Source organism: Podarcis melisellensis (genome assembly GCF_964234715.1).
Source record: "Podarcis melisellensis genome assembly, chromosome: 8".
Lineage (NCBI taxonomy): Eukaryota > Metazoa > Chordata > Lepidosauria > Squamata > Lacertidae > Podarcis > Podarcis melisellensis.
Genome location: NC_138540.1, coordinates 70452517 through 70480402, shown reverse-complemented (window position 1 = coordinate 70480402; position 27886 = coordinate 70452517). Strand labels below are relative to the sequence as shown.

The following is a 27886-nucleotide window of genomic DNA, read 5'->3' as shown; positions in this document are numbered from 1 at the left end:
GGCACTCAAAACGGAAGTGTAACACTCAAAACGGAGCATGTTCGGCTTCTGAAAAAGTTCACGAACTGGAACACTTACTTTTGAGTTTGCAGTGTTTGGGTTCCAAGTTGTTTGAGTACCAAGGTGTTTGAGAACTGAGGTACCACTGTACTGGTACCTTTTTCTCTAGAAGAAAAGCACTGGTTAGAAATGTGCAACAACTTCATGGTGAGCACCAGCACCTTATTTTCTAGAAGAAAAGCACTGCCTCCCCATTGACATGAATGCACCTAAATCAGCCATGCCCATTAAATTCAACGGGTTGGCTCGGAGCAGGCCTAGCCTTGCTGCTCTATCCCATTGAATTTGTGTGCAAGTAGGAGTTGAGCAAATATATCAATTTCAGTTTCTCTGACTTTCTCATTTTTTGTGGTCTTGAGTTCAGTTCTTCACATTCCGACATCAGTTTGCCCCCCCCCTTTAAGGTTCTCATGAAAGGTAGCAGCATTTCATCGAGACTTTTCCCTAATACACACATTTTTAAATGCAATCTTGCTTGATGTGTATGCACAGTTTTGCAGAGCAATTTCTCTGGATAGAATGCATTCGTTTTCAGTAATACCTAAGCGGATGCATTTTGTGCAGCTTCCTGGCTAGAAAACCGCACTGCAAAATTTCGGGGATCCGCTTTACCTGTGCCCCCCCTTGCTAGAAGGGGAGGAGGCAGGTGGCACTTGTGAGCTCAACACCGTCTCTCTCCCACATCGGTGAGTAGATGGCAATGCAGAAAAGCTGTAGCTCTGCATCAGTAGCTTGTGTCCCTCCTCTGCACGAGATCCCCTTTGACTGCTCTTAAAGAACAACAACCAAAAAGAAAAACCCCAGACACATTAAATGCCATTGCACACTTAATTTAATCTGTAGCTTGGTGCTCAGTGGGGTATTATCAGATAGGTAGATTGTGTTTGGGGCGCGGGTGGCGCTGTGGTCTAAACCACTGAGCCTCTTGGGCTTGCCGATCAGAAGGTCGGCGGTTAAATCCCCGCGACGGGGTGAGCTCCCGTTGCTCTATCCCAGCTCCTGCCAACCTAGCAGTTCAAAAGCAGGCCAAAAAGTGCAAGTAGATAAATAGGTACCACTCCGGTGGGGATGTAAACAGGGTGTTCATCAGTATGCAGATGATACCCAGCTCTACCTCTCTTTTAAATCAGAACCAGTGAGGGCAGTGAAGGTCCTGTGTGAGTGTCTGGAGGCGGTTGGAGGATGGATGGCGGCTAACAGATTGAGGTTGAATCCTGACAAGACAGAAGTACTGTTTCTGGGGGACAGGAGGCGGGCAGGTGTGGAGGATTCCCTGGTCCTGAATGGGGTAACTGTGCCCCTGAAGGACCAGGTGCGCAGCCTGGGAGTCATTTTGGACTCACAGCTGTCCATGGAGGCACAGGTCAAATCTGTGTCCAGGGCAGCTGTTTACCAGCTCCATCTGGTACGTAGGCTGAGACCCTATCTGCCTGCGGACTGTCTCGCCAGAGTGGTGCATGCTCTGGTTATCTCCCGCTTGGACTACTGCAATGCACTCTACGTGGGGCTACCTTTGAAGGTGACTCGGAAACTACAACTAATCCAGAATGCGGCAGCTAGACTGGTGACTGGGAGCGGCCGCCGAGACCATATAACACCGGTCTTGAAAGACCTACATTGGCTCCCAGTATGTTTCCGAGCACAATTCAAAGTGTTGGTGCTGACCTTTAAAGCCCTAAACGGCCTCGGTCCAGTATACCTGAAGGAGCGTCTCCACCCCCATCATTCTGCCCGGACGCTGAGGTCCAGCGCCGAGGGCCTTCTGGCGGTTCCCTCATTGCGAGAAGCAAAGCTACAGGGAACCAGGCAGAGGGCCTTCTCGGTAGTGGCGCCCACCCTGTGGAACGCCCTTCCAGCAGATGTCAAAGCAATAAACAACTACCTGACATTCAGAAGACATCTTAAGGCAGCCCTGTTCCGGGAAGTTTTTAACGTGTAATTTTACTGTATTTTTGGTTTTTATGGAAGCCGCCCAGAGTGGCTGGGGAGGCCCAGCCAGATGGGCGGGGTATAAATAATAAATTATTATTATTATTATTATTATTATTATTTCTGTGCACTGCTCTGGTTTCAGTGTTCCGTTGTGCCAGAAGCAGCTTAGTCATGCTGGCCACTTGACCCGGAAAAACTGTCTACGGACAAACGCCTGCTCCCTTGGCCTGTAAAGCGAGATGAGCACCGCAACCCCAGAGTCGTCTGTGACTGGACTTAACTGTCAGGGGTCCTTTACCTTTACCTTTTAGATTGTTAAAAGAGAGAATTAGCTGTGAGACAGCACCCTCCCCGCTCCTTCAGGGCACACTGGCTGTTATCTGATGACTTTAAAAGAGACATTCCTGGAGAAGAGGGCTATCGATGGCTACTAGACATGATGGCTTCGCTCGTCCTCTAAAGCTGGAGGCAGAATTGCTTCTGAATACCAGTTGCTGGAAACCACAGGAGGGGAGAGTCCCCTTGCGCTCAGATCCTCTTGTGGATTTCCCACAGGCAACTTTGATAACAGGTATTCTGGACTAGATGAGCCATTGGCCTGATCCAGCAGGCTCTTCCTATGTTCGTAGCTGGGGCCTGAGAGAAACCAAAATGGACAAATCTGTCCTGCTCTAGCTCTGCCTGTTAGAATTCCTGCTCCGTGTCTGCAGTCATGGGATTTTTGTCTATCACATGACTGTGTATGTTTTGACTCCACAGTGGGATGTGACGGAGACAGGATGTTTGTGTTACTGTGTTCCGTGCAGTGGGACTATTGTCCTTTGTCCTTTCTCTTTGCTGTCTGATGTCAGTGATAGAGGGAGCCATGTTGCAGTGTTCCGTGTGTGTTTATATGGAAATAAAGTAGATTAGCCAAAATGCTGAGTTGCTGAGGTCTGTTATGCAAAGCTGCGAACACTCTGTGGATCCCTAAGTGTACCGGTGTCAGACGTGCTGCATGCCCCATGGTGTAGTGCCCCATGTGCCCCTTCCACCTCGCTGGGGCTCTGCCCTTCTCTAGCCAAGGAAACAAGGTTGTCTCTTTGTGAAAAGGCCACTAGATCACAGTTTTGAAAGCGTGCAATACAGAGTGTGTGCACTGTAATAATCTTAGGGTTAGTAATAATTTTAGACCTGATGCCAAGACAGTCAACTTTGGCTTTCTGCTGGCAGTGTGCCCAAGCTGTGTGCCACCATCTATGCTCAACCCGTATATATGCAGACAAAGATGAATATTACAAAATTCCAAGAAGCCCCTGGTGACCTCCATTCCATAGGGGGGACTGTGAACCCAGGCATAAGGTGCCTTCTTCATCTGGAGAAATGGTCACAATTCCGGCAGGCTCAGCAAACAATGCTTCTTGGCCACAGCTCAGAAAAGCACCTCTGATCTGAGTCCCTGCCTTGCCGCTCTTGGGTAGGAATGACTTGCATGCAGAATCCTTTTAAGTTAGTGACTCTCCTTGGATCAGGGCCACAGAGCTCAGATGCTGGTATATTTATCCTATATGGATGCTGTTGCCTGCCAGATTTTGCTTATATATAATACAGAGAGCGTCCTGCTTATCCGCCGCCGCCATGGAGCTCTTTCTTGTGTTGTGTGCATTGGATGTTCCCCAGATGGAGTTCAAGTACTGTATGCATTTGGATATATGTATACATAATATATAATTTGTGTGTGTGTGAAGAGCATGCTTAATAACCATATGGGAGTTGTGCGCACTGCCTGCTTCCTCCTTCTCCTCCTCCTCTCATCTAGGTGGTGTTTATATGTGAAAATATGTGAGCTCTCTGCTTCTCGCTGCTCAGCGACCTTCAAAGCCGTCCAGCAAAATTCGGCTTGGACACTGAGCTCAAGCAGATGGCCCATCCAGAGCATGCTGGCCACGCAAATTTGGGCTGTGTGTGTGTGTGTGTGTGTGTTTTCCACTCTTGATTTCTGCTCCTGCTCCAAAGGAGGCTCATGAAAACAACATATCCAGTGTGTGCTACTGGGAAAGGCGCCACACACCCCAGCTTGCAGAGAAAAACTGGGAGGGTTCCAAGCCTGGGAGAGGAGTCGAGGAGAGGGAGGGAAGAGAACATTACAACACATTCCAGGATACTTTTTTCTTCTTCTTTTTCGTGGACCTTCCTTCTCCACCACCCCTTCTCCAATCTAAATGTGAAGCACAGAGAAAGGCATTTGGAAATGCGAATGGAGAACAGAGGAGGAGGAGGAGACGAAGAAGAAGAAGAAGAAGAAGAAGAAGAAGAAGAAGAAGAAGAAGAAGAAGAAGAAGAAGAAGGCAAGCTTCGAAGCACACAACCCTTTTTGCCAGAAGATGGGTAATGCAGTAACAGTGGACGAGGGGCGCAACAAACGTAAAATAACTTCTTGGAGAGCCAGGAAGAAATCAAACCCTCTGGTTTCTGAAGGAGAGCCGGCCGAGTGCCTTGGCCAATGGGCAGTATGGCAACTGCTGTGCCCTAACCCCGACCATGAGGGAAATGAGTCTGCCTCTGTCCCTGCCTGCCCCCAGGTCTGGAAGGCAAGACCCGCTGGCACTGATGCCTGCTTCAGCTCTCCTGGCTACACCTTTCCCCACTGTGGCAGCAGTGGCTGGGTTTGGGCTGCTGGCCACCATTTAAAAGCTGGGCCAGGAAGCCTTCCCAGCCCAAGGACCATGTTCTCTTCTGAGGGCCACATAACAATGGTGGGTGTGGCCAGATGTGAAAGTGGGCGGGGCAACGAAGGCCAATTTCCCCTTGGTACTGTAGGATAGTTTCTACCCGCACTCACCCCGGCTGTCTAGCCAGACAAACAAGAGGCATTGATAAGAGTTGAGGGATGCATTCCAGTCAGGCAAATACACTGAGGGCACCAAGAAAGGACAGCAAGAGGCGTGGCCTGCAGAGAGGGGTGTGGCCTATGCAGAATTCCAAGGGCCAGACGGAAAACCCTAGAGAGGAGCATTTGGCCCCCTGGCCTAAGGTTCCCTAACCACTGATTTAAAATTTCCCATAATGCCCTGGAGTGATGCCATTAAAATGAGGGATAAGCACATCAGGGAGAAGGGTTCCAGCTGGTTCACTACTGTGCCAAATTCTTGCTTGCAAAAGTTGCTGTTTTGTCATATAGGACAACGTTTAGAAAGGAGATTTTCCCACTAGCATTCTGAAGGGGGATTGTCCATTCAGATGTACACATGCAGGTTAACTCTTTCCCTTCTCAAAGCCATGAGCTCCCCCCCCCCATGCGAGATTTGAACCCACAACCCTGAGATTCAGAGTCCTATGCTCTTCTGTCTGAGTTATGTCCTGCACCATAGTCACCTTAGGGCAATTCCATACCCTCTCTACCTTTCTGGAAAATAAGAGCATTTGCTGTGTTGGATCCTTAGACCAAATCATCTGTGTAGAAGCAGTGCAAGAAACTAACGTGCATCTTGGAGTGATGACTGGACTTGGCTGTAGGTCCTTTAGGGAGGGCCATAGCTCAGTGGTAAGAGCATGTGCTTGGCAGGCAGAAGGTCTTGGGTTCGATCCCCAGCATCGCTCTACTTCGAAAGGTCCGGGAAAAGCTTGTGCCTCAGACTTTTGAGGGTTGCTACCTTTCAGTTGTGGACGCAGGTGGCGCTGTGGGTTAAAGCCTCAGCGCCTAGGACTTGCCGATCGAATGGTCGGCGGTTCGAATCCCTGCGGCGGGGTGCGCTCCCGCTGCTCGGTCCCAGCGCCTGCCAACCTAGCAGTTCGAAAGCACCTCCGGGTGCAAGTAGATAAATAGGGACCGCTTACCAGCGGGAAGGTAAACGGCGTTTCTGTGTGCGGCTCTGGCTCGCCAGAGCAGCGATGTCACACTGGCCACGTGACCCGGAAGTGTCTCCGGACAGCGCTGGCCCCTGGCCTCTTAAGTGAGATGGGCGCACAACCCCAGAGTCTGTCAAGACTGGCCCGTACGGGCAGGGGTACCTTTACCTTTACCTTTTACCTTTCAGTTAGAGTGGAGCAGGTATGAGGAATCTGGGGCCCTTCAGAACTACAGTTCGCATCACCCCTGACCATTGGCCTAACTGGCTGGGGTTGATGGGAGTTGCAGTCCAGCAACATCTGGAGAGCCACAGGTTCCCCACCATTGGTTTACTCAACTAGATGAGCCATAGGTTCATCTGTTCTTGCAACAACATCAGGAGCTACTGATACCAAGGGATGAGTGGTAATTGACAACCTAAGACACTCAACTCTTGCTATTGCGATTACTTACATTAATATCCCACCTTTTGTCCAAGGAGCTCAAAGCAATGTACCTGGTCCTCCCTTTCCCTGTTTTATTCTTGCAACAATCTCACACGTTAGGTTGGAATCCTAACTGTGCCAACTCCAATGGGATTAAATGGTGTTTACTCCCAGGTAAGAGGGAATAGAGTTGCAGCCTTTGTGACTGACTGAAGGTCCCCAAGTGGGAACTTCATGGCTGAGCAAGGACTTGAATCTGGGGTTTCCCTTCTCTAGTCCAACGCTCTAACCACTACACTACGCTTCCTCTCAGGAATTTGTCCTGGGAAGCTCAGAAATATAAAATGGTAAAGCTCCTCCTAAAACTGTAGCCTAGAGGGGAAGCAGGTGTGTTTCCTTGGTGTAAAAATACAAAAGAAATATCTCCATGTATGTGGAAATCTAGCAGCTAAGGAGAAGACTAGACTAGACCCAACCTTCTCCTTGCTATCCTATTTAACAACTCAATCTGTTTCACCCTTTGGGCTGTTATCCCACCTCTATACTCTAGGGGGAGCTCTGTGAGAAGCAAGAGCCTTGCTTCAGTGACCAGCCTATTTCGGAATATGCTCTATCCTGCTACCCCAAAATGGGCTGGTGATTAGGTGAGGAGAGCCTCCCTGATTATCAAAACATACCATGAAGCAAAAATGGATACATTTCCTTACATACCTTTGATGTCGGGCTTATTTCGCCTTTCCATGATTTGATCAAAGGAAATTGTGCTGTTATTTGAATGTGTCTCCGTGCCTAATTCATTTTCAGTGATGAAAGTTTTGCCATCTTGATAAAAAAGGAAAACTTGCTGGAAGAAGAAGCTGGGGGAGGAGGAGGGGGGAGGAAAAAGCAGCCTTATTATTTTCCCCCTTCGTGCATAAAATGCCCATATAAATGAGGAACCAGATAAGCTTTCTTTGCATACCTTTAGAGAGTCACAGAAATGTAGAGGTGAGAGAAATGGAATCTGTAGATCATCCAAAATTGTGTATTTGATTGAAACAGCAGCATGTAAATCTAATAAGCAACAACATCTGGGATAATCATCGCTAAGAACAGCAGAATAGAGGAAGCTGCCTTATATTGAATCAGACCATCATGCCATCTAATGCAGGATACTGACAGGAGATCTCCAGGGTCTCAGATAGGAGTAGTTTGCCATCCCAGTTCGACCTGGAGGTGTTAGAGATTAAGCCCCCTTCCGCACTATACATTTAAAACGGTATCAAACCACTTTAAATGGTAATAGTTTCCCCCAAAGGATCCTGGGAACTGAAGTTTCTGAAGGGTCCTGAGAGTAGTTAGGAGGTTTCCCCTTACAATCAAGCAGTATACATAATTTTATAAAATAAATAAATATTGCCATCATACAGATACCGTTCCCAGAGGGACGCAGGTGGCGCTGTGATCTAAACCACTGAGCTTCTTGGGCTTGCCGATCAGAAGGTCGGCGGTTCAAATCCCCACGATGGGGTGAGCTCCTGTTGCTCTGTCCCAGCTCCTGACAACCTAGCAGTTCGAAAGCATGCCAGTGCAAGTAGATAAATAGGTACCACTCCGGCAGGAAGCTAAACAGTGCTTTGTGCACTCTGGTTTCTGTCATGGTGTCCCGTTGTGCCAGAAGCGGTTTAGTCATGTTGGCCACATGATCCGGAAAGCTGTCTGTGGACAAACGCCGGCTCCCTCGGCCTGAAGTGAGATGAGTACGGCAACCTCATAGTCGCCTTTGACTGGACTTAACCGTCCAGGAGCCCTTTACCTTTACCTTTTACCATTCCCAGAATTCCATGGGAAGAAAGATTGACTATTAAACCACCCTGGAAATGGTAGCTCTGAAAGGGGGTATTCTAACAACTGCATACCCCTCAACTGTCCCATTTTAAGCGGGACATCCCAGAATCCCAGAAGCCAACCAATCCTGGCTTCTGATTGGTCTGGCACTCTGGAGTGAGTCAGTTGTGTTGCACCAGAGCACTGGAAGAAGCGTCTTCAGGTCTCGCGTTCTCACGCATGCGCAAGAGCACAGGACCGAAAAAGGAGTGTCGCAATTTTGGCCCCAGGAATGTTGGATGGAATGCAAGTGTCAGCACTCTTAATGAACTGCAGTTCCCCTGACTGTCTTTTTTGTGGGGGGAGCCGTGGCTGTTTAAAGTGGTATGATGTTGCATTGTGCAGATGGAACTTGAATGTGCGGTCTTCTGCCTTCGGGGTATGTGCTCTAGCACTGATACAGCCAGGAACAAGAACTATGAATTGCAAATGACAACTGGAGACCAGCAAAAATTAAAAACATTTTGTAAAAATGTGGCATGTAGAGTGCTCCTGTTTAGGGTGCCAGCCCGCCATACCCTCCACTGCATACTCCATTCCATTTCCCCTCTTGTGTTTCCTGCATTCCAACAGCTGGTCAGCATTTGTGGCCAGCCACTAACCATGTCCAGTCCTCAATGGGCTTTTTTTGCAGATTCTCATCCTCCCCACTTTGGGTTTATTCTCCTTTAAAATGATCATACATTTCTACTAACCCTGAAGCTCTCTCTCCAGCCTACTGATATCTGCTTCTAGTGCACAGGTGGGGTCATTTGGGCTACATAAGCAATGGCACTCACTGACTTAATACTGGAAATGAAGGGAATAATCACTCACCCCCAAATTCAATGGGTAAATCCATTATCCCTCTGTCTCTGCAATGATGTTATTATAGACCTACCTTGCAGGTTTGTTGTAATGGGTTAAATTATGCGAAGTGTGCAAATCACACAGTTCCATCATTATCTACTTTGAGCAGAAAGCTAGAGTTTGCAGAGCGATAATTGCACGGAAGAAGGAAAAAGCAGTGCTGTGGATTCACCTTGAAATCAACAGGGTTGCAACCTGCTCTGTAATTACTTAGCTCTGCACACACCCCTGCCTGTTTGCTGGCTGTCTTGCAGTCCCCAGGGAATAAGGTGGCAGAATGGGCTGTACCACTTCTGCTAGTGGGGATGACGTTTCTTGGTTTTTGCATGCTCCCCTGTGTGAAAAACTCTGGTCCAACACCTCTCTCTCCGATGATGTGCAGATATTGGTTGCTCTGCTGTCAGCCCATGGTGCAGTGCGCTTTATAACTTTATCACATTCATTTTATGGAGATTAGTTTAGTGGGCTTGTTATCTATATGGGAGCCCTTGGCATAGTGCCCTCCAGCAGATGGAGGCTGCCACCTTAATGACCCACAATGCCCCAGAGTGACATCATGTCAGGGGCATTGTGGGAAATATAAAATGGTGGCTCCTAGACCCACCTCACACATTTTTAGGAATGGGTACTAAGTTGGCAGCTGCTGTTTTCTAACCTTGGGCCAGTTTGGTTTGATAGAAAGTTCTTATATTTTTCTGATTCCCTCTGTGATGGATTTTAAAGTTCCTTGCAACTGAAAGGTGGCAGTTCCCCCCCCCAAACCCCCACCCCACCCCAACCATTTCCAAGGTGCAAGTCTTCTTTCCCCAAAGCAGGCACTTCCATGTGATAAATTGAAGTGTTGATTAGCATCATCGCCTTGCTGCTTCACGCAGGAAAAGGAGGTTCTTTTTTTTAAGCAAAAAAACAAAAACGAAAAAAATATGTTGGTACCTCACCCAAAATAAAATTCTGGAGAGCTAGGAAGGGCATTGTGCCACACCTTCGCGGAATGCAATTTCCCAGAATCTGAGGCTCATGACAGATCCTGTCCCCAGATGAAAATGTCTTGGGGAAAACAAAAACAAACACTGACGCTGTCAGATTCACATTTGCGAGAGGTGCTATCTTATGCTCAAAGGTCGGAACATTTCTACATTTCCCCTCTCTGACACCGGTATAGGTTTCTTGTTGAGTCGCGCTTGGCTGGGCGGTCGGCTCTAGGGAGCTGGGGCCATCTTTCTCCACAGCTAATACACAACAACAGGCCAGCCACAGGACTGTGCAGTCACTCAGCTTAGGAATTTGCCCAAGTTCCTCAGAGCAATCCTGGACACTGATAACACTGTTATCTTACTGAAGCAACTCTCACTGCGTTCAGCGGGCCGTTCTCCGAGGTAAACACAAACAGAATGGTAGCATTATTCTCTGAGATCATAGAACTGTAGAATTGGAAGGGACCCCCAGGGGCATCTAGTTTTCTGTCCTGCAATGCAGGAATCACAGCTAAAAAATTTCTGACACTGATCCAACCTCTGTTTAGAAAGCCTCCAAGGAAGGAGAGTCCACCACCTTCCAAGGGAGTCCACTCCATGGTGAAACCCTCTGAAGCTATCAGAAAGTTCTTCCTAATCTCCTCTCTTATAAATCCAGAAAAGCACAAATATTACTTAAAGCAGACCCATTGAACCCATGAGTCTAGTGGTTGGGATGCAGGTGGCGCTGTGAGCTCAGGACTTGCAGATCAGAAGATTGGCGGTTCGAATCCCCGCGATGGGGTGAGCTCCCATTGATCGGTCCCTGCTCCTGCCAACTTAGCAGTTCGAAAGCACATTAAAGTGCAAGTAGATAAATAGGTACCACTCTGGCGGGAAGGTAAACGGCATTTCCGTGCACTGCTCTGGTCATGCTGGTCATGCTGGTCACATGACCCAGAAGCTGTACGCCGGCTCCCTCGGCCAATAAAGCAAGATGAGCGCCACAACCCCAGAGTTGGCCACGACTGGACCTAATGGTCAGGGGTCCCTTTACCTTTTAATGGTTGGGAACCTCAAGTCTCTGAGCCAAATATGACCTTCTAGGCTTGTCTATCTGGCCCTTGAGAAGTCACTTCAGGTCACTCCCCCTCACCCCAGACCATGCACTCCATTGGCCTTGCTCTGTGTGCTCGAGTGCTTTTGTCTGGCTGGGAGATGTCCTGGACTGTGATCATGCCTCCAGCTTGCCTGGATGGAGATATGTGGGCGTCTGGATTTTGCATGGCTGAAATGCAGCTTACTGTAGAAGTGTGGGAGTCACAACATCCATTGACCCGTCCCGTTTTGGCTGTGGCCTGCCTGCTGCTGGCATGCAGCCCATGGCAGTTTGCCAATGAAGGCATGTGGCTCTCGGGATTAAAGGAAGCTCCCTCACCCTGGCCTAGAATATCCCCAAGAGGGTCACCCTCCTCCCTAACTGTAAAGATACCTCCTGTGTGTACTAGCACAACCCCTGGGAATCCATGCATCCTCCTTGCTACCGCTGCAGAGCCATACCGGTCAGTATTTGGCTGTGGTGCATCTCCCTTTAGCACTCACCCTCATCACTTCCCCACCAATGTCACCACCGATTCCAGGGGCAGCAAACACTGTAAATAGTCAGAGAGATGTTGAGGTCCAACATCTGGAGAGCAGCCTGTTGGCTGGCCCTGGTCAACTCACTTGGCCAGAGATCCAGCTATGGAGGGACCACATGGGGAGGTAGTAGTGGCAACGAGGAAGAACTGCACCTCCTGGTAGCCAAAGGCTCTTCCAGGAACCTGAGGCTTGGCAGCTGGTCGAGGATGCCAAACCCTGATGCCAGCTCCGACAGTGGCATAGCTCTCTCTCTCTCTTTCTCTCTCTCTCTCTTTCTTCTGTCAATGTTTGGCATCAGGCTACCAGAGGCTGCTCTGTGCCACCTGTGCAAAATCATCACACAGCCTCCAGCAGCTACTTAATATGGAATCTCTAAATGAGAGTGATTACTTTAATGGGGCTCCTCCCAAGAAAGTGGTTTAGCCGAACAACAATGGATATCAATCTCTCTGTTGCTTAACTGGGACATTAGGAACTCTCATTTTGCTTCGTTCGTCCAGTGTGTGTCCAACAAGCACTAACTCCTAAAACTAGACTCAGAACATAGGAAGGAGCCTTCTACCAAGGCAGATCACCAGTTCCACCCATCTCAAAATTCTCTTTGCTGACGGGCAGCAGCTCTCTGGACATTCAGAAATTCTCCAGGATACCCAAGGACTGAAACTGGGTCTTTCTGAATGTGAAAGCAGCTGTTCTTCCACATACGCCTTTAACCTGCAGTTCTCTGGCCAAGCAGTCTGTACAAAACTGTATATATGAGGGCACACTGTGCATAGAGGCATATATAATACTGAAAATCACACACCACAATGCATTATACTAGGAGAGGTTGCTTGCAAAGCTGTGCATATTAAGCAAAAGCACCTGCAGTTTTTTTTTTAAGTCTTCATTGGCGTCAGACCTTCAACAGGTGTGGTGGAGCTGTCTGATTTCAGCTGGAAGGGGGGGTCCACACAATTGGACCCACAGTACTGAACGCATGGCTCCTGGTGGATATGAGCTGTGCATCCAGGTCACGGGAGATCACTGCCAGTGACTCTCCCCAGGAAATGAGCGATTGGGCAGGGATATAAGGAACCAGGAATTAAGGTATCCTGCACCCAAGTTGCTACGGCTTTGTAAATTAATACAGGAATCTGACCCAGCAGCATGTAGGCAGCCAGGGCAACTTTTGAGAAGTGGAGCTGCACTGATTGCTAAGACAGCCCCTACCTGCAGGCAGAGGCCAATTTAGGGGAGCGCAACTGGTTTGCCTGCTGAGAGGGCACCGCAGGGGGGCGCTGCAATGATGACAAACAATGGAAGGCGGAAGGCGGGCAGGGGTGCTGAATTTTGGCATTGCACAGGGCACTGCTGGAATTTTAAAGCCCAAAGTCTGCCACTGCTGCAGGCTCATAAACTACCAGATGCAGCAGAAAAGGAAAAAGGACTGGGGAGGGGAGAGGAAAGCTAGCACTGGAACAGCTGCTCCTTCACTGGCTTGTGGGTGGGGCCAAGGATGGTCTCCCTCTTGCCATGACCTTCCTGTAAGCCATGGGGTGCCACAGGGGCAGATTTGGTCTTCCAAATTTCAGCAGCACCCTGCACAGGGCCACAATTCCCTGCCTCTCGCTTTCCATTCTACTCGTTTCACTATGTCATTGTTGTGGTGCTCTTTGCGGTGCCCCCTAGGCTCAGTGTCCAGTATGGTGGAAACAGTCACGCTGCCCTAAATCCGCTTCTGGGTTCAGTTCTTCCCCATGACTGATCTTCACAGCAAAATTGGTAAGGCTGAGAGATGGCAACTGGCCCAAAGCTGACCAGTGTGAGCTTTAGGGATGAGTGGAGATTTGAACCCAGTCCTAGACTGACATCGGTCTGACCCAGGGATAGCCAGCGTGCCACTCTGTTTTTGAACTACTTCTCCAGTCATTGCTGACCGCAAGTTGTGTTTGCTAGGGCTAATGGCAGTTGGAATCCAGAAACATTTGCAGGGCACGGCATTGGCTATCCCTGTATGCCACAGGATCTGGGGTAGCTGCAGACAAGAGTGTGCTTTGGGGAAGTTGCTGGTGAGCGACTTGCAAGCCTCATACCTCTTAAGAAATACGAACCACCATTAGGAAACAAAATTGCCCCCAGCACAACATTCACATGGCTATGAAAGGAAGCAGTCATCTGCCCCACCCCTACCCCTTAACCAAGCATTTGAGGGCCTGCGATTTTCGCAAAGAGAACAAATGCCGGCACGCCTCCCGTACATGCTGCAGCCTCGCCCACTAACTGGCTGCCACCTTCTCTTCCAAGCTCCCAGAGCAAGGCTGGTAATTACACCCTTGGCCGAGATGGCAGGTGTCTGACTTAATCCCAATGGCATAGCAGGGCAGTGAGATCATCAGGGAGTGACCAGCCCAATTATAGGGGAGAGCCTGCTGTGCCATCCGGTGGAGCGTGGGCAAAGCGAGGCCACGGGGTGGGGGGGGGAGAGGCAGGGAAGGGTTGGCTAGACACAGCTAGAGATGGAGAAACCCACCTGTTTGAATTTCTCTCAGGCCCCATCTAAGAGCCTGCAGGATCAGACCAGTGGCCCACCTAGTCCAGCTGCCTGTTCTCACCCTGGCCAACCAGATGCCACAAGCAGGACCTGAGCGCAGGGAAACACTCTCCTTTCCTGTGGTTTCCATCAACTGGCACTCAGAAGCATCGCTACCTCCAAATGTAGAGGCAGAGGCAATAGTCACCATGGCAAGGAGCTATTGATTGTCCTCTCCTCCATGAGTTTGTCTGTTCTCCCTGCCTGCCGCCTGCCCCACTTTGGTACTCCCCTTCTTTTGTTAGTCATTTGTAAAACTTGCATTCATCTCATTAAGTAAAGGGGCCCTTGACCATTAGGTCCAGTCGTGACAGACTCTGGGGTTGTGGCGCTCATCTCGCTTTATTGGCTGAGGGAGCCGGGGTACAGCTTCCGGGTCATGTGGCCAGGATGACTAAGCCGCTTCTGGCGAAACCAGAGCAGTGCACAGAAACGCTATTTACCTTCCCGCCAGAGCGGTACCTATTTATCTACTTGCACTTCATGCTTTCGAACTGCTAGGTTGGCAGGAGCTGGGATTGAGCAACGGGAGCACACCCCGTCATGGGGATTCAAACCGCTGACCTTCTGATCGGCAAGTCCTAGGGTCTGTGGTTTAACCCACAGCGCCACCCGCGTCCCACTTCATCTCATTAGGATCTCATTAAAATCAGGGGTGGGGAACCTCCAGACCAGGGGGTAAATCTGGCCTGTAGATTTCACCGCCCCCCCCCCCAAGGGACACCCCTCATTGACCCTCCTTTGCACTCCAGACATTTTTGCCTGGCTGAAATGTGTCTATGAACTCTGGTCATGCTTCTTGTTTGCTTGGGTGGAGGATAGAGAGGAGTGTGAGAGCATGTGCAGAAGTCAGCCTCCTGCACAAAGGCATCGTTTAGATTAATTGCTCTGCTCACTTTTGCCCCGGGTTTCGCTCGCCTCTGGCTTGCAGCCCCTGGAAGTTTGGCCAGAAAGAAATGTGGTGCTTGGGCTGAGGCATGCTCCCTGCGCCGATTTAAATGCCATCCGTTTTGCTACCTTGGTTTGTTATCTTTCTTCCGCATTTGAACCTTTTCTTTCTCTGGCTGCCATTTGTGAAAAGGAGTGATAGCAGGAGGTGATTGCTGTTTTATCTTCCCAGAATATCCCAGTTGCCCAGAAGTATTTCGGGAAAGGGATAACAGCTGCTGCAAAAAGGGGAAATAAAGGCATCTCCCAGAGGATAAACTCACATTGCAACATTTTGTTGCAGGTTGCACTTGTTTAACTCTGGCACTATACATTTAAAGCAGTATCCTGGGAACTGTAGTTTGTTAAGGGTGATGAGAGTTCTTAGGAGACTCCTGTTCCCCGCACAGAGCTGCAATTCTCAGAGTGATTTAATTGCTAAACTCTCCTCCCAGAGAATTATTTTATCTGCCCTGAATTGCCAACGTTCTCCTTCATTGGACGCCCCTGACGTTCTACAGTATTATGAGAGAGAGGAAAACACCCCTCAGTATCTTCTCTCTCTAGAAGATCATGCATAATTTTATAAACCTCTGCCATGTCCCCTTTACTCTCCTAAAAAGCCCCAAATGCAACCCTCCAAGGCGACACTCTCCACCCTTTCTTGCACATTTTCCATCTCAACAGTATCCTTTTTGACCAGAACTGTGCAGAGTATTTCAAGTGCAATCACCTTCCTGGCACCTTTAATTTATTTCCCCTCAGCTGGGATCTGAAATAAGAGGACAGTGTGGAGGGTGAGGGATGGGAACAGCCAGGGAGCACATTCAGGAGAGCATTGCCCAGTTCCCCTGTGGAAGGACTCCCACTGCCACATTTTCACCTAGCTACACAGCAGTCCTCCACATCCAAATCCTGGCTGCTGCTAAGATCAGAATCATAACTAGGGTTGCCTGATGTCTAGGTCTGACCTGCAAGTCTCCAGGCTTGCCTGGCCCCCTCCAGGTGGCAGGTGAAGGGCTTGAATCTCCAGGTGGGTGAGAGTGCCTTTAATTAAAAATGAGAGAAGACTGTGTGTGCAGTTTGCCAGCTTCAGTTCAGCAGGAACTGGCTGCAAATTGTAGCACAGACATTTGGCATGGTGGGGGTGCATCCCTCTCCCAATTAACCTCTGTCTCCAGGGCCTGTCCTGTGACATCATCAGGGCCAGCCCTATTTCTCAGTTTTGAGCCCTGAAATCTCTGGGATGCTCCTGACCAGATAGTGCTAATCATAACAGATTGTTGATGGCTTCTGTACTAGACAGTAACCTGGGACTCCCTCTTTTCTCTTAATCTGCCACATTTGGTGTGTGTGTGTGTGTGTGTGTGTGTGTGTACACACACATATCGGTGGTGCTTAACCGCATGGGTCTAGCATGCCTTGGCTCATTTTGCTTGGCTGAACTGGAAGAGGCCTCAGCTCAGAAGGCAAGTTGGCCATCTTCCAGCCCAGGTGCTCTGCATTCAAAAGAGCTGACACTCCCTCTGTGTCCTCAGCCCAACCTGCTCAGCAGCACACAAAGGAGCTGGAGTTGGGTTGCTGTAAACAGCTGGGATGACATGTACAAAGAATGCACCTTTCACACCTGGCGGGGCTCATCCCTCTGGCTGTGCCAAAGGAAGACCAACCTCTCACTCATCAGCCAAAGATAACTGAAACCTCTCCAACTCTAGCCTGCTCCCGTTGCAGAGCGTGGCTCCACTACCTAGGAGCGTCATGCAGATGCAGCCTGGGAGTGCTGCAAGAGTCATGTCCAACCCTGGGAAATTTGGGGGTGGAGGTATTTGGTTACGGTTACGGTTACACACACACGCACCATTGAGAATCTTGGCCGAGGCTCTTATCTTGCACATGCTGGCATAGATCAGGGAAAACCTCAGGGATGCAATGAAGTCAGGTTGCAACTGACTTCCAGGTGGTGCTTCATTTTGCTCCTGGCCCCACTTGCACAGCCCAGACACCGGGGCTGAAGGCTAGGTGACATCTTTGCTTCCCAATACGATAATCTTTATTGTCATTGTCCCATACAGAACAATGAAATTGAAAAAAATCTACATCAGACATTCAAAAACCAACAAAAACTATCTCAGCCTGGTTAGCCCCCTAAAAACTCTGATACCCCATAATTAAATACAATATACTTCCATAGAGACTACCTTACACTGCATTTAAAACCAAAATTGCATTTGGATAGAAACTGTTTCTCAGGCAGCTAGTCCTAGTCTTTATAACCCTGTACTTTCTTCCAGAAGGCAGAAGCTGAAAGAGAAAATTTCCAGGGTGCGCACTATCCTGCACTATCTCTGCAGCTTTCTTATGACACTTGGAAGTGTATATTTGATACAAGATCCAATGATTCCCCATTCCTTTGCTGCCACCCAGCTCCATGCAGAGCCCAGAGGCAGGCGTCTTATTCTTGGCATGACAACGTAAGTCCAGCAGACCCCCACATCCCAGCTGGCTAAGCCCTCCAAGGCCCGGGGCAAGTGTACCCGGCTGCTCACGTCCTTCCATGGACCTGCTGTGCCACCATTGCTGATGAGTTGTAGGAAGGCAGGCAGCTGTCTTGCACCAGGTCCATTTATAGTCCTGCAATGTATAGTTAAAGCTATGGTTTTCCCAGTAGTGATGTATGGAAGTGAGAGCTGGACCATATAGATGGCTGATCGCCGAAGAATTGATGCTTTTGAATTATGGTGCTGGAGGAGACTCTTGGGAGTCCCATGGACTGCAAGAAGATCAAATGTATCCATTCTGAGGGAAATCGGCCCTGAGTGCTCACTGGAAGGACAGATCCTGAAGCTGAGGCTCCAATACTTTGGCCACCTCATGAGATGAGAAGACTCCCTGGAAAAGACCCTGATGTTGGGAAAGATTGAGGGCACAAGGAGAAGGGGACAACAGAGGATGAGATGGTTGGACAGTGTTCTCGAAGCTACCAGCATGAGTTTGACCAAACTGCGGGAGGCAGTGAAAGACAGGAGTGCTTGGCGTGCTCTGGTCCATGGGGTCATGAAGAGTCGGACACGACTAAACGACTAAACAACAACAAATGCCTACCATGACTGGCAGCAGCTCTCCAGGGTCTTCGGAAGAGAAGTGTCATACCAACCACCTGCTACCTGGTTCTTTTAATTGGTGGTGCCAGGAAATGAGCCTTTCTGCATGCAAAGCACTCGTTCTGCAACTGAACTATGGTCTCTTCCAGAGTCTGGGGTTCTGTAACATCAGCAGCAGAGCAAGAGGAAGCCCCACCTCCTTGGGAACTGTAAGGTCTTTATTTCCCACGGGTGCTGTTTTTCAATGGGCTTGCCTCTGGTGCCTGGTTGCCACCAAAGGGAGTTATACCATATCTGCTTTGCTAGGTTTTCTTTCCTAGCTAAACTGAACTGGAATCAGGTTGTTTAAGTGCCAGGCTCATCCCCCCCCCAATGGCATTTAGTAGTATTCAATTGACTATATTTTGCTTACCTACATTGATTCTTGTTGGGCAATTTTTTATTATTATGGATTTTTGTGATATTTTATTGAATTATTTGTTGTTGCTTTTTAAAGCTTCTCTTTATTTACTTAATGAATGGATATGGTGCCTCCCAGGACAAAGCCCAATATGACTTGGAAGCACTTGTTTGAACAGCACAACATACAATAAAGTGACTTGTAGCACCTTAATGGCTAACAAATTAGTCTTCTAATTTAGTATACATACACACATATATAGTAGATTGCAATGCAGTCTACACATACAGTAATGGTGTAATTTTCAATGCAAACAACATGAGGGTTTTCTCATTCACACACAGCTTAAATATAAACAAAAATGAGGGTATTTTAATTTTGGTTTCTCTTTTAAATTTATCATTAATCTTTAAAATTTGCCACCATGCTGTTATTTCTACTGCAAAAGGTTTAATACTTCTACTCCTCTGGAAACAAGAAAATAAAATACACAGTATATGTATTACGTAATAATATGTATGTTTTACCTGGAAATTTGTTTTGTTAAAAAAAGGAAAGGGGAAAAGTGCCCACACTGATATATAAGGGTGGGAACGACTGCCAAATTTGGAGGACACATACACCATTTATTCACCAGGAAGGCTTTATTAAACAACTCTCATCAAAGGGAGGGCCTTCTGGCTAAATCTCAGTGGTGTTTTAGTTGTGATAAAGGTAAAGGTAAAGGTACCCCTGCCCGTATGGGCCAGTCTTGACAGATTCTGGGGTTGTGCGCCCATCTCACTTAAGAGGCCAGGGGCCAGCGCTGTCCGGAGACACTTCCGGGTCACGTGGCCAGCGTGACAAAGCTGCATCTGGCGAGCCAGAGCCGCACACGGAAACGCCGTTTACCTTCCCGCTGGTAAGCGGTCCCTATTGATCTACTTGCACCCGGAGGCATTTTCAAACTGCTAGGTTGGCAGGCGCTGGGACCGAGCAGTGGGAGCGCACCCCGCCGCAGGGATTCGAACCGCCGACCTTTTGATCGGCAAGTCCTAGGCGCTGAGGCTTTAACCCACAGCGCCACCTGCGTCCCTTAGTTGTGATAATAATCCATATATTTGTTGTTTTGCGATAATGTGACTCTACAGGCATAATAACAGAAGATTCTAGAGTGGATTGGAGACTCAAAGCAATGGGGGCTTTGAATACTTCTGCTCTCTCCATATGGGTTGTTGTTCCCCAAGTAGCCAGCTGTGTAGAGCAGCTGGCAAACTCTTCTTTGCCTCCATCCCCCTGAGAGGTGAGGAGGCCAAGAGAGGTTGCACAACATTCCCTTGTCCACTAGAGATTATTTCGAAAGGATTGCTTCTCCTTGCTTTTCTCTCTACAGGTAATGATGAAAACAAACAATAACGTTGCATTTTCATTTCACTCATAAGCAAAAGTGGGGAGAAAAACAACAACTCATCCTTTTAACCCTCGGCATGCACTAATGGGGTAATATTGTGAGGTGAGGTAGATGCTCCAGATTAAGCAAGCCAAAGGTCACTGTGCATCACCAGAGATCTAGCAAATCATTTTTATTGGCAGTTATTGCTTTTGGAGTGCCATCGTTTTGGATTTGATTTGCTTCTGGGAAATGCGAATAGGATCTGGAATTTCCGCTGAGCGAGGAGCGCAAACCGGGATCAGGGTCGGAGAAGATGAATGGGGGCTCAAGGAAGAGACATATTTTAGAGGGTGCGACTTGAGGGAGTGGGCGTAACCTCAGCCTAGGTGCCTTATTGTTCTTTGGAAGTTTGCAAGGGGCTGGACGAAGAGCCTGTAGCAAAGGGGGCGGGGCGTTGCGCGAAGGCGAATGGGCGTGGCCTAGCTGGAGACTGCCCGGCCTGTGAGCTTCGTTGCCCCGGGTTACCCGCGGGTAAATCAAGAAGCGCTGTACGTCACGCGAGGGAGGTTCCCTCCGCCCGCCAAACCCGCCTTTCCCTGCCCCTTTTAGAACGCCGGCTGGGAACGAGCCAATGGGGAGAGCGCTGGGGTTTGGGCTTGTGCCGCGCCCCTTCCAATCAGGAGGCGGCACTCGGGTCAGGTCAGTGTAACAATCTGGAATGAGAGGAAAAAAACACACAACCCCAAACACCCGACTAACCAACCACAGGAGGGGGAGGAAGGCAGGCGGGAGGGAAGGATCTGGGCTGGGGCTTCCCCTGAACATGCGGGGGGAGGAAGCACCGCTGGGTACGTGCGCTGCGTGAAGGATTTAATCGCATTGCTGCGGTGGGGCGCGTGGAAGATAAGGGTTCCACAGCGCCTGGTGCTTCTGAAAAAAACAAACGCGGAAAGTGCTTGGAGAGGCGTAGAAGCGCCGAAAAGGGTTAATGAACCCTTTGGAATAAGTGGGGCGAACTAGCAGGCGGAGGGGCAGCCCTGCGCTGCAAAGGTGTCTGCGAGGTCTGGGAGAGGAGAGGTGCGGACAGGCTGCCTGTGCCCAGGTAGCGAAGCGCTGAGCAGGGCCGGCCCTACCGTTAGGCGGATTGAACTGGCTGCCTCAGCCAGCTGATCGTTTAGGACAACCTGAAACAAACAACAACAGTACACTTTCTGCTAAGGTAGTGGCAGGGAAAGAAGAAGGCAGCCCCACCTGTCTTAGGGTGATCTGATAGGGCAGCAAATAGTAGTAGTAGTAGTAGTAGTAGTAGTAGTAGTAATAATAATAATAATAATAATAATGTAAATACATAATTGTAAATGTATCGCCAGGGTGGTGGGGAACGGAGAGGTGCTTGTGGGACTTTCTACCTCGGGGACCAAACTTACCCGACCAGCCATGATTGCTAGAATTTGGTTGGGGACAATGGGGATACACCATTTGTGCCTCTGGCGGTAAAATGCCGCGAGGAGGCCCCGAGCAGGGGAAGGGAAGCCCGGAGGAGGTTCAGAAATGCCAGCACTCTGCTTGCGAGATGTGTGGCGCGCGCGAGAGGGACCTTCGGCGAAGAAGCGGGACGTGCTAGCACTGGGCAAGGCGAAGTCCTGAGCGGGCCTGAGCGCTGCCAAGGTGCCGTCGGTCGGTGGCGTCGCCCCCCGCTCTGAAGCTCGCGCGACGGCAGCGAAGGGGGAAGCCCGGCGCCCGCTCGTGTTGTGATCATGTGGTTTGGCTGGAGCGTCCAGACTTGTGCAGCCGGGCAGAGAGCCGACGAGACTCTGCGTGCAGCCAGCCAGGCGGGAAGGCAAGGCAAGCCCGGCTGGCGCGCTCCTCCTCCTCCTCTCGTGTAAGGTGCTGCCCGAGGCCCCGCCCTCTTCCCCCCTCCGCTCGCCGGCCCGGCCCCTCCTCCTCCTCCTCCCTCCCCGCCCACCCCCTCCCTGAGGTGCAGCCGGCTCGCCTGGCGGGCTCTCCCTCTCTCTCTCTCACACACACTGTGTGTGGGTCTGTGTGCGAGCGCGCGCGCGTGTGTCAGTCGCTCTTCGCTCGCGGGGCTGGGTGACGAGAGGGCAGCGAGGCAGAGAGTGGCGGCCGCCGCTGCCGCCGCCGCCGTTTCCTCCTCCTCCTCCTCCTCCTCAGCATGTTGCCATCCCGCCGGGTCCCCAGAGAGAGGCGGCGCCCGCTCGGGGCGGCACGAGCGCAGCAGGAGAAGGAGAAGCAGCAGCAGAAGCAGCGGCAGGAGGACGAGGTGACCGACAAGACGGAGACGGCGGCGAGCAGAGGGGGCTGCCGCGCCGAGGGCAGCAGCAGCAGCAGCAGGTGCTAGGTGTGTGGAAGAGCGCGAGAGAAGCGCGCGCGCGCTACCTGCCTGGCCGCCGGCTGAGCAGCCCAGCCTCTGCCTCAGGTGCGTGCCGGCGGCGTGGAGAGCGCGAGGAGAGAGGAGGGCGATCATGCCAGCGCCAGCCGCGCGTCTCCATCGCCACCTCCGGGCCCTTTAGCGCCGGGTTCCCGCTGCGCCTGGACGCTCTTCCTGGGATGAATTCGCTCCTCGCTGGAGCCCGGAGGAACTGAACTCGCCTGGACTCACGCGAGGGGCCTTGGAGGCTCCGCATCGCCCGAGGAAGCCCTTCTCCCTCGAAAGCGCACGCCGCTCCTCCTGCGCCCGGCGCGCTCCTCCTGCTCATCTGTTGCTTGAACGGGCGGCCCCCTCCCTGCTCTGTCTCTCGCTCGCCGGGCTTGATGGAGGAAGCAGCCGCCTTCGCCGCCCCTTGCCCTTCCAGCTGAACCTCCCTTGCGCTGGACTCGAGCCTCTCTCTCTTGCCTTCCTCCCCCCCTTCCCGCCACCGCTCCCCCGACGCACCTTCCTCCCCAAACCCTGCGAGGCAGCGTCTCCATATCCCGCCCCCCTCGCTCGTTCTCTCCCCCCCTTCTCTCGCTCGTTCTCCCCGACCCACTTTGGTGCGATGCTGCTGCCTTGGACCTTCGCTTCCTAAAAGCGCCGTTTGCTGTTGCGATCCTTCCGTTGGAAATTTACAAAGGAGACTCCCCCCCCGGATAAAGGAAAAAAAGGGGGGGAAGGAAAGAAAAGGCGGCTTCGGGGGGGGAGGGGGAGGAACATGGATGAGAAGCTGCAAGCGCATCAGGTTGACATCGACCCGGATTTTGAACCCCAGAGCCGGCCTCGCTCCTGCACCTGGCCGCTGCCTCACCCCGACTTCCCGGGAGAAGAGGACGATGGAGCCGCGGCTGCCGGCGCTGGTGGTGGCGGCGGTGGAGGAGGAGGCGGCGGCTCCAAGCACCCCTTGCCCGGCGGAACGGAAGGCGCCGAGAACGCCGGAGTGGCGTCGGAGCGCGGCAAAGCCGCCCCGGCGCTGCCTTCGCTGGGCGCGGACGTTGGACAGCTCCGCAAGGCGAAGACCTCGCGGCGCAACGCCTGGGGCAACCTCTCTTACGCGGATCTCATCACCAAAGCGATCGAGAGCTCCCCGGAGAAGCGGCTCACCCTCTCGCAGATCTACGACTGGATGGTCAGATACGTCCCTTATTTTAAGGATAAAGGAGACAGCAACAGTTCGGCTGGTTGGAAGGTACCCGAGCGATTCTCCACCTCCTTCACCCTGCGCCTCTCGCCTCCCTCGGCAGAAACTAGAGCCCTAGTTTTCAAGAGGCGCTAGTGGAAGTTTCACTAGTGCTGAGCCTCCTTGGGTTTATGTAGTAGACGCTTAATGGGGGTCTAGTGCCCGGTAGCAGCCTTAAACCACCCCTGTGTTGCAGGGAAGGTTAATTAAAGGGTGTTAAAATGGTGGTGTATCTTCCACCACCATCACCCACGTTTTTTGTTTGCTTTTAAACTCCCTTAGCACATTCTTAACCTAGAAAGTGGTGGTTTTAACCAGAGTTAGTGATTAGGGAAGGAGTGGTGGTGAATATTTGGGAGTGAAAGTCTGTGTAGCTTTGTTTGCAGGCGCCGAAATCCTGTAGCAAGAGGGGCAGAGCTGGACGGGGAAGGAGCCGGCCAAGTTTCCTGAGGGTCTATCCGAGGCCACTCCAGCCTTTTGCAGCTTTGATCAGCAGAGCAGCTCTGGTGTCTTCTGGGATTGAGGGAAGAGAAGTTGCTCTTGCAGCCTTATCAGAGCTAGCTTGGAGAAGAGGAGCTCTTCTCTGTTGCTTATATTCGTGGAGTGGACCTGAGATATTTCCCTCTTTTTGCATTGGTGCTTGGAGAGATTATCTTGCGGTAGCTGCCTGGTCCACCTACCATATTTCCTTCACTCTTCCCCCCACCAGCCCCAGTGGCATCAACAAAGGGGCCAGGTGGACACCCTTCCTCTCCCTCCTCTTAAGTTGCAGTTAAGTTGCAGCTGCCTGTCTGGTAGTAGGACTTTGGAGGGCGGGTACAGGGTAGAAATAGTGTTGAGGTGGGTAAAAGTGGCTTTGTACTTTTCATCTGATGGCATTGATTGAGATGCCAGTTGGGGAAAGGACATGCCAGACTTTCTCCTCCAGTTTGGGTGGTGGGGTGTGTGGGGTTAGCTGCTTGTGATTTTTGTAAGGTCTCTCCCCCCCCCCCCACACACTCCCATAGAATGCAGTGTAGATTGCTGGAGTGGTTTATAATACAAAAAAGGCCCAGAAAACTGATTTCCTCAGCTAATTTGCCACATGCGATGCCATTGGTGGGCAGGGCCATTGGGCAAGTGTTACTGAACTCTGGAAGCGTGACCATTTTGAGGTCTTGGGCTTCGTAAAACTGGAAGTGCGATCAAACTGTCTACATGTGTTAGCTGCAAACTCTGCTTGTCTTTGGCACTCCATACATTGCCCATGTCTCCTTATTGAGTCAAAGTAAGATTTGGTGTATTTGTGGTGTTTTTTTTTAAGCTTTTGTTTGCTTTTGGGGTCTTGGATGAAATGGCAAATTTTGCAGAATGTGCTGCATCGTTTGTGTGTGTGCTTTTTTGAGAATCCTAAACATCTGGTAGGCAGTCTGCCCACAAGCAAGTGTTCCCTTGAAGGAGGGCTTGAAAAGGCTCTCCTGCACATGTGGACTAACAAGCAATTAACCCTTGTGGCACTGAGTTGGTGGGGCAGAGTGGTTTTCCATTATCATATATCTGTTGGTCTCTCAGCAGACACACCCCCCTCTGGCATTGGCTGTACTGGCTAAGCTCCCAGGCTGTTGCCTTTGGATTGTTAAATATTTCTATCAGGAGTAATCGATTCCCCTCTTATTGTGATTTAGTGTAGAGGTGTGTTGCACTCCCTGAGCTTACAAGGAAAGTGTCTCTCTCTCTCTGTGTGTGTATGGTGTGAGAAGTCTACTTTTTCACTTCAGTGTGAGAGCCATCCTGCTATAGCCCAGCAGAAAATGGGGTGCGTCCAAAGTGATGTTGCTTGCACACACCTTGCACCCATGTTGGTGACCACACCTGGAAGGGACAGAAAAGCGTAGGTAATGTGGTAACCAGAAGGGGCCGATTTAAAAGAGAGGCAGTTCCAATTGATTTTCTTTCCGCTTTCCAGCCACCCTATAATAAACAATGTGTTAATTCAGGAAAGGTCCACTCCATCATTTGGGCTGGTGTTATGAGCATTATTGAAGCTCTGTGCATCTGCACCACACCTGGATTTGACCTCCTCTGTGTTCTGTTTACTTGTGAGTAGCTGAAGAGAATACTTGTTTTAGGCGCTCAAGCACCTTGAGACATCAGACCATAAGGAAAGCCCTGCTGGATCAGACCAAGGGTCCACCGAGTCACAGGAACATATACCAGGTGGAGGTTATTTGTTCATGGGTGATGAAATGGCTCTCCTTCTATCCACCTCCTCTCCCTTGGGGCTATTTTAGTACTGACTCTTTTATGATGCATAGGTCTCATGAATAGATTGGTACTTGCAAGAGAAGCATATGGGGAAGCCTTGGTAATTTGGGCTGTACATCTGGATGGAGTCTGGTTGGGCGTACTTATGCTAACCCTGGTGTCCTGGTGCAGGATGGATGTATATGGTAGCAGAGGGGACAAAGTTCCACCCAAACTGACAGGAAGAGAGAACTGCATCCAAGGAACAGTCCAAGACACTTGTCTATGGAATACTCTCACTTCTTGTTCTGCTTCATGCAGTTATTTAAACAAGGGAGAATAAATCTGATGTGTGAAGAGTAGTAGCTACATCAGCCAAAGGTCATAGCTCTAGAAAGCTGGGAAAGGTGAAGGGCCATAACTCAGTGGTGGGGCACATACTTTGAATGCTAAAGGTCCCTGTGTCAGTCTGCTGGCACCTCCAGATAGGGCTGGGAAGGACTCATTGTATGAAATCCTGGCTATCCACTCCCAGTTAGCATTGACAATACTGAGCTAGATCAGTGTGGATGGTCCTGACTTAGACAGACCAATGATCTTACTTGGTATAAGGCAGCTTCGTTTGTTCCTATGAAAGTACTCCATTTTTGGAGAAGTGTTCGAAAGTGCCCTGGTTGGGGTGCCAATTTCTTTGAGTTAAATGTTTTGTTTTACAACTGCTCTAGTCACAATGGTGCCAAGGTTATTGGGAAAGAGCTGTGGTTTCATAGTAAGGACTGAATGCTGAAGTTCCAAGGACCTTTTCCTGGAACCTCCAGGTAACAATGGGGGGAAATCCCTTTCTGAAACCCTGGAGAGCTGCTGCCAGTTAGTGTAGGCAGACCAGCTTTCAACCTCCAAACATTGCCTAACTCTTAACTCCTGTCAGCCCCAGCCATCATGACAAGTGGCCAGGGATGCTGGGAGCTGCAGTCCAAAATGCTTGAAGGCATCTGCTCAGGTAAGGTTGGTGTAGAGAGGGAGGCTCTATGAATAGGCTTCGTTTATCGCAGCTTCCCATGTTCCACATGATACTGCATGGGAGAAGACTTTGTGATGCTTGTGCCATCATAGCTTTCAAGAGCTTTCCAGATGCATACCTTGAATTCATTCCTGAAGAAGTGTATTAGACTCTGAGGAATCAAGACATGAATACTCTGTGGGTAGAGAGATTTTCCATCCACATCAATACTATGATTCTTCTTCTAACATAGCTTCTCCCCTCTCCACCGCTGGCCTCCTGGGGAAACTGAAGCAAAGGTATGCCTGCCAACAAAAAATCAGACTGGCTGGCTGATTAGATGGTTGACAGAAGCTTGCTCATGCTTGAAGGGTAGGGAGTTAGGGGATACAGTAGAGGCTGATCCATTAGGCCAAATGGGGTGCTGCCCCACCAACTTCAGCCTATCCTCAGTCAGCCCCCAACTGCCTTCTTAGTTCCATCCAATCCAGGGGGTGGCACTGGCTGTCACCTTCACCTTTTTCTTTGTCTCCACATTGCCCTTGTAGAATGCAGCAGAGAGGAGGATGGGGGCAAAGCTAGGATTAGTTGACTGTGGCCCCACCTTCTTCTGGCCTCTCTTCCTCCTGCCCCATCAGTTTCAAAGGTCACCAGACAATGGACCAGCTTGTTCAGAAAACCCTGGATGTTCTAGAGCAGGAATGGGGAGGGAACCCATGGTTCTCCACACTTCACTGGGCTCCATTAGCCTCGGCCAGCATGCCTAATGGTCAGGGAATCCTAATGATGGGATTTGTAGTCTATCAACATATGGAGGACCAGAGACTCTCCACCCCTAGAGCAATATTGATAAGAATGGGAATATGCTGATCGTTGAGAGACCTCTATGGGCTGTGGAAGCAGCATACTGGCCATTTAAAGGATTGATAGGACTTCATTTTCCCATTAGGTATCCCATGCTAGTTCTGCTCAAAACAGACCCATTGAAAATAATGGGTGTGGCTAACTTAGATATGTTAAATTAAATTTGTCTACGCTTGAATGTAACTGAGTAGGATACAACCCAATGGCATGAAACATCTCCTTTGTAGGAGATGAAAGTGTAGATGTATCAAATGAATAAAA

At 50.2% G+C, this 27886-nt stretch overlaps 1 protein-coding gene across 1 annotated transcript in view; it reads left to right on the top strand.

Annotated features, from left to right (window-relative positions):
* The first annotated feature begins 21937 nt into the window (after positions 1-21937).
* FOXO6 (forkhead box O6) overlaps positions 21938-27886 on the top strand; it is a 118828-nt gene continuing 112879 nt past the window's right edge. The window contains exon 1 of the mRNA XM_081920646.1: positions 21938-23547. Coding sequence (XP_081776772.1) covers positions 23077-23547 — 471 coding nt within the window. The 5' untranslated portion in view covers positions 21938-23076. The remainder of the gene's footprint in view (positions 23548-27886) is intronic.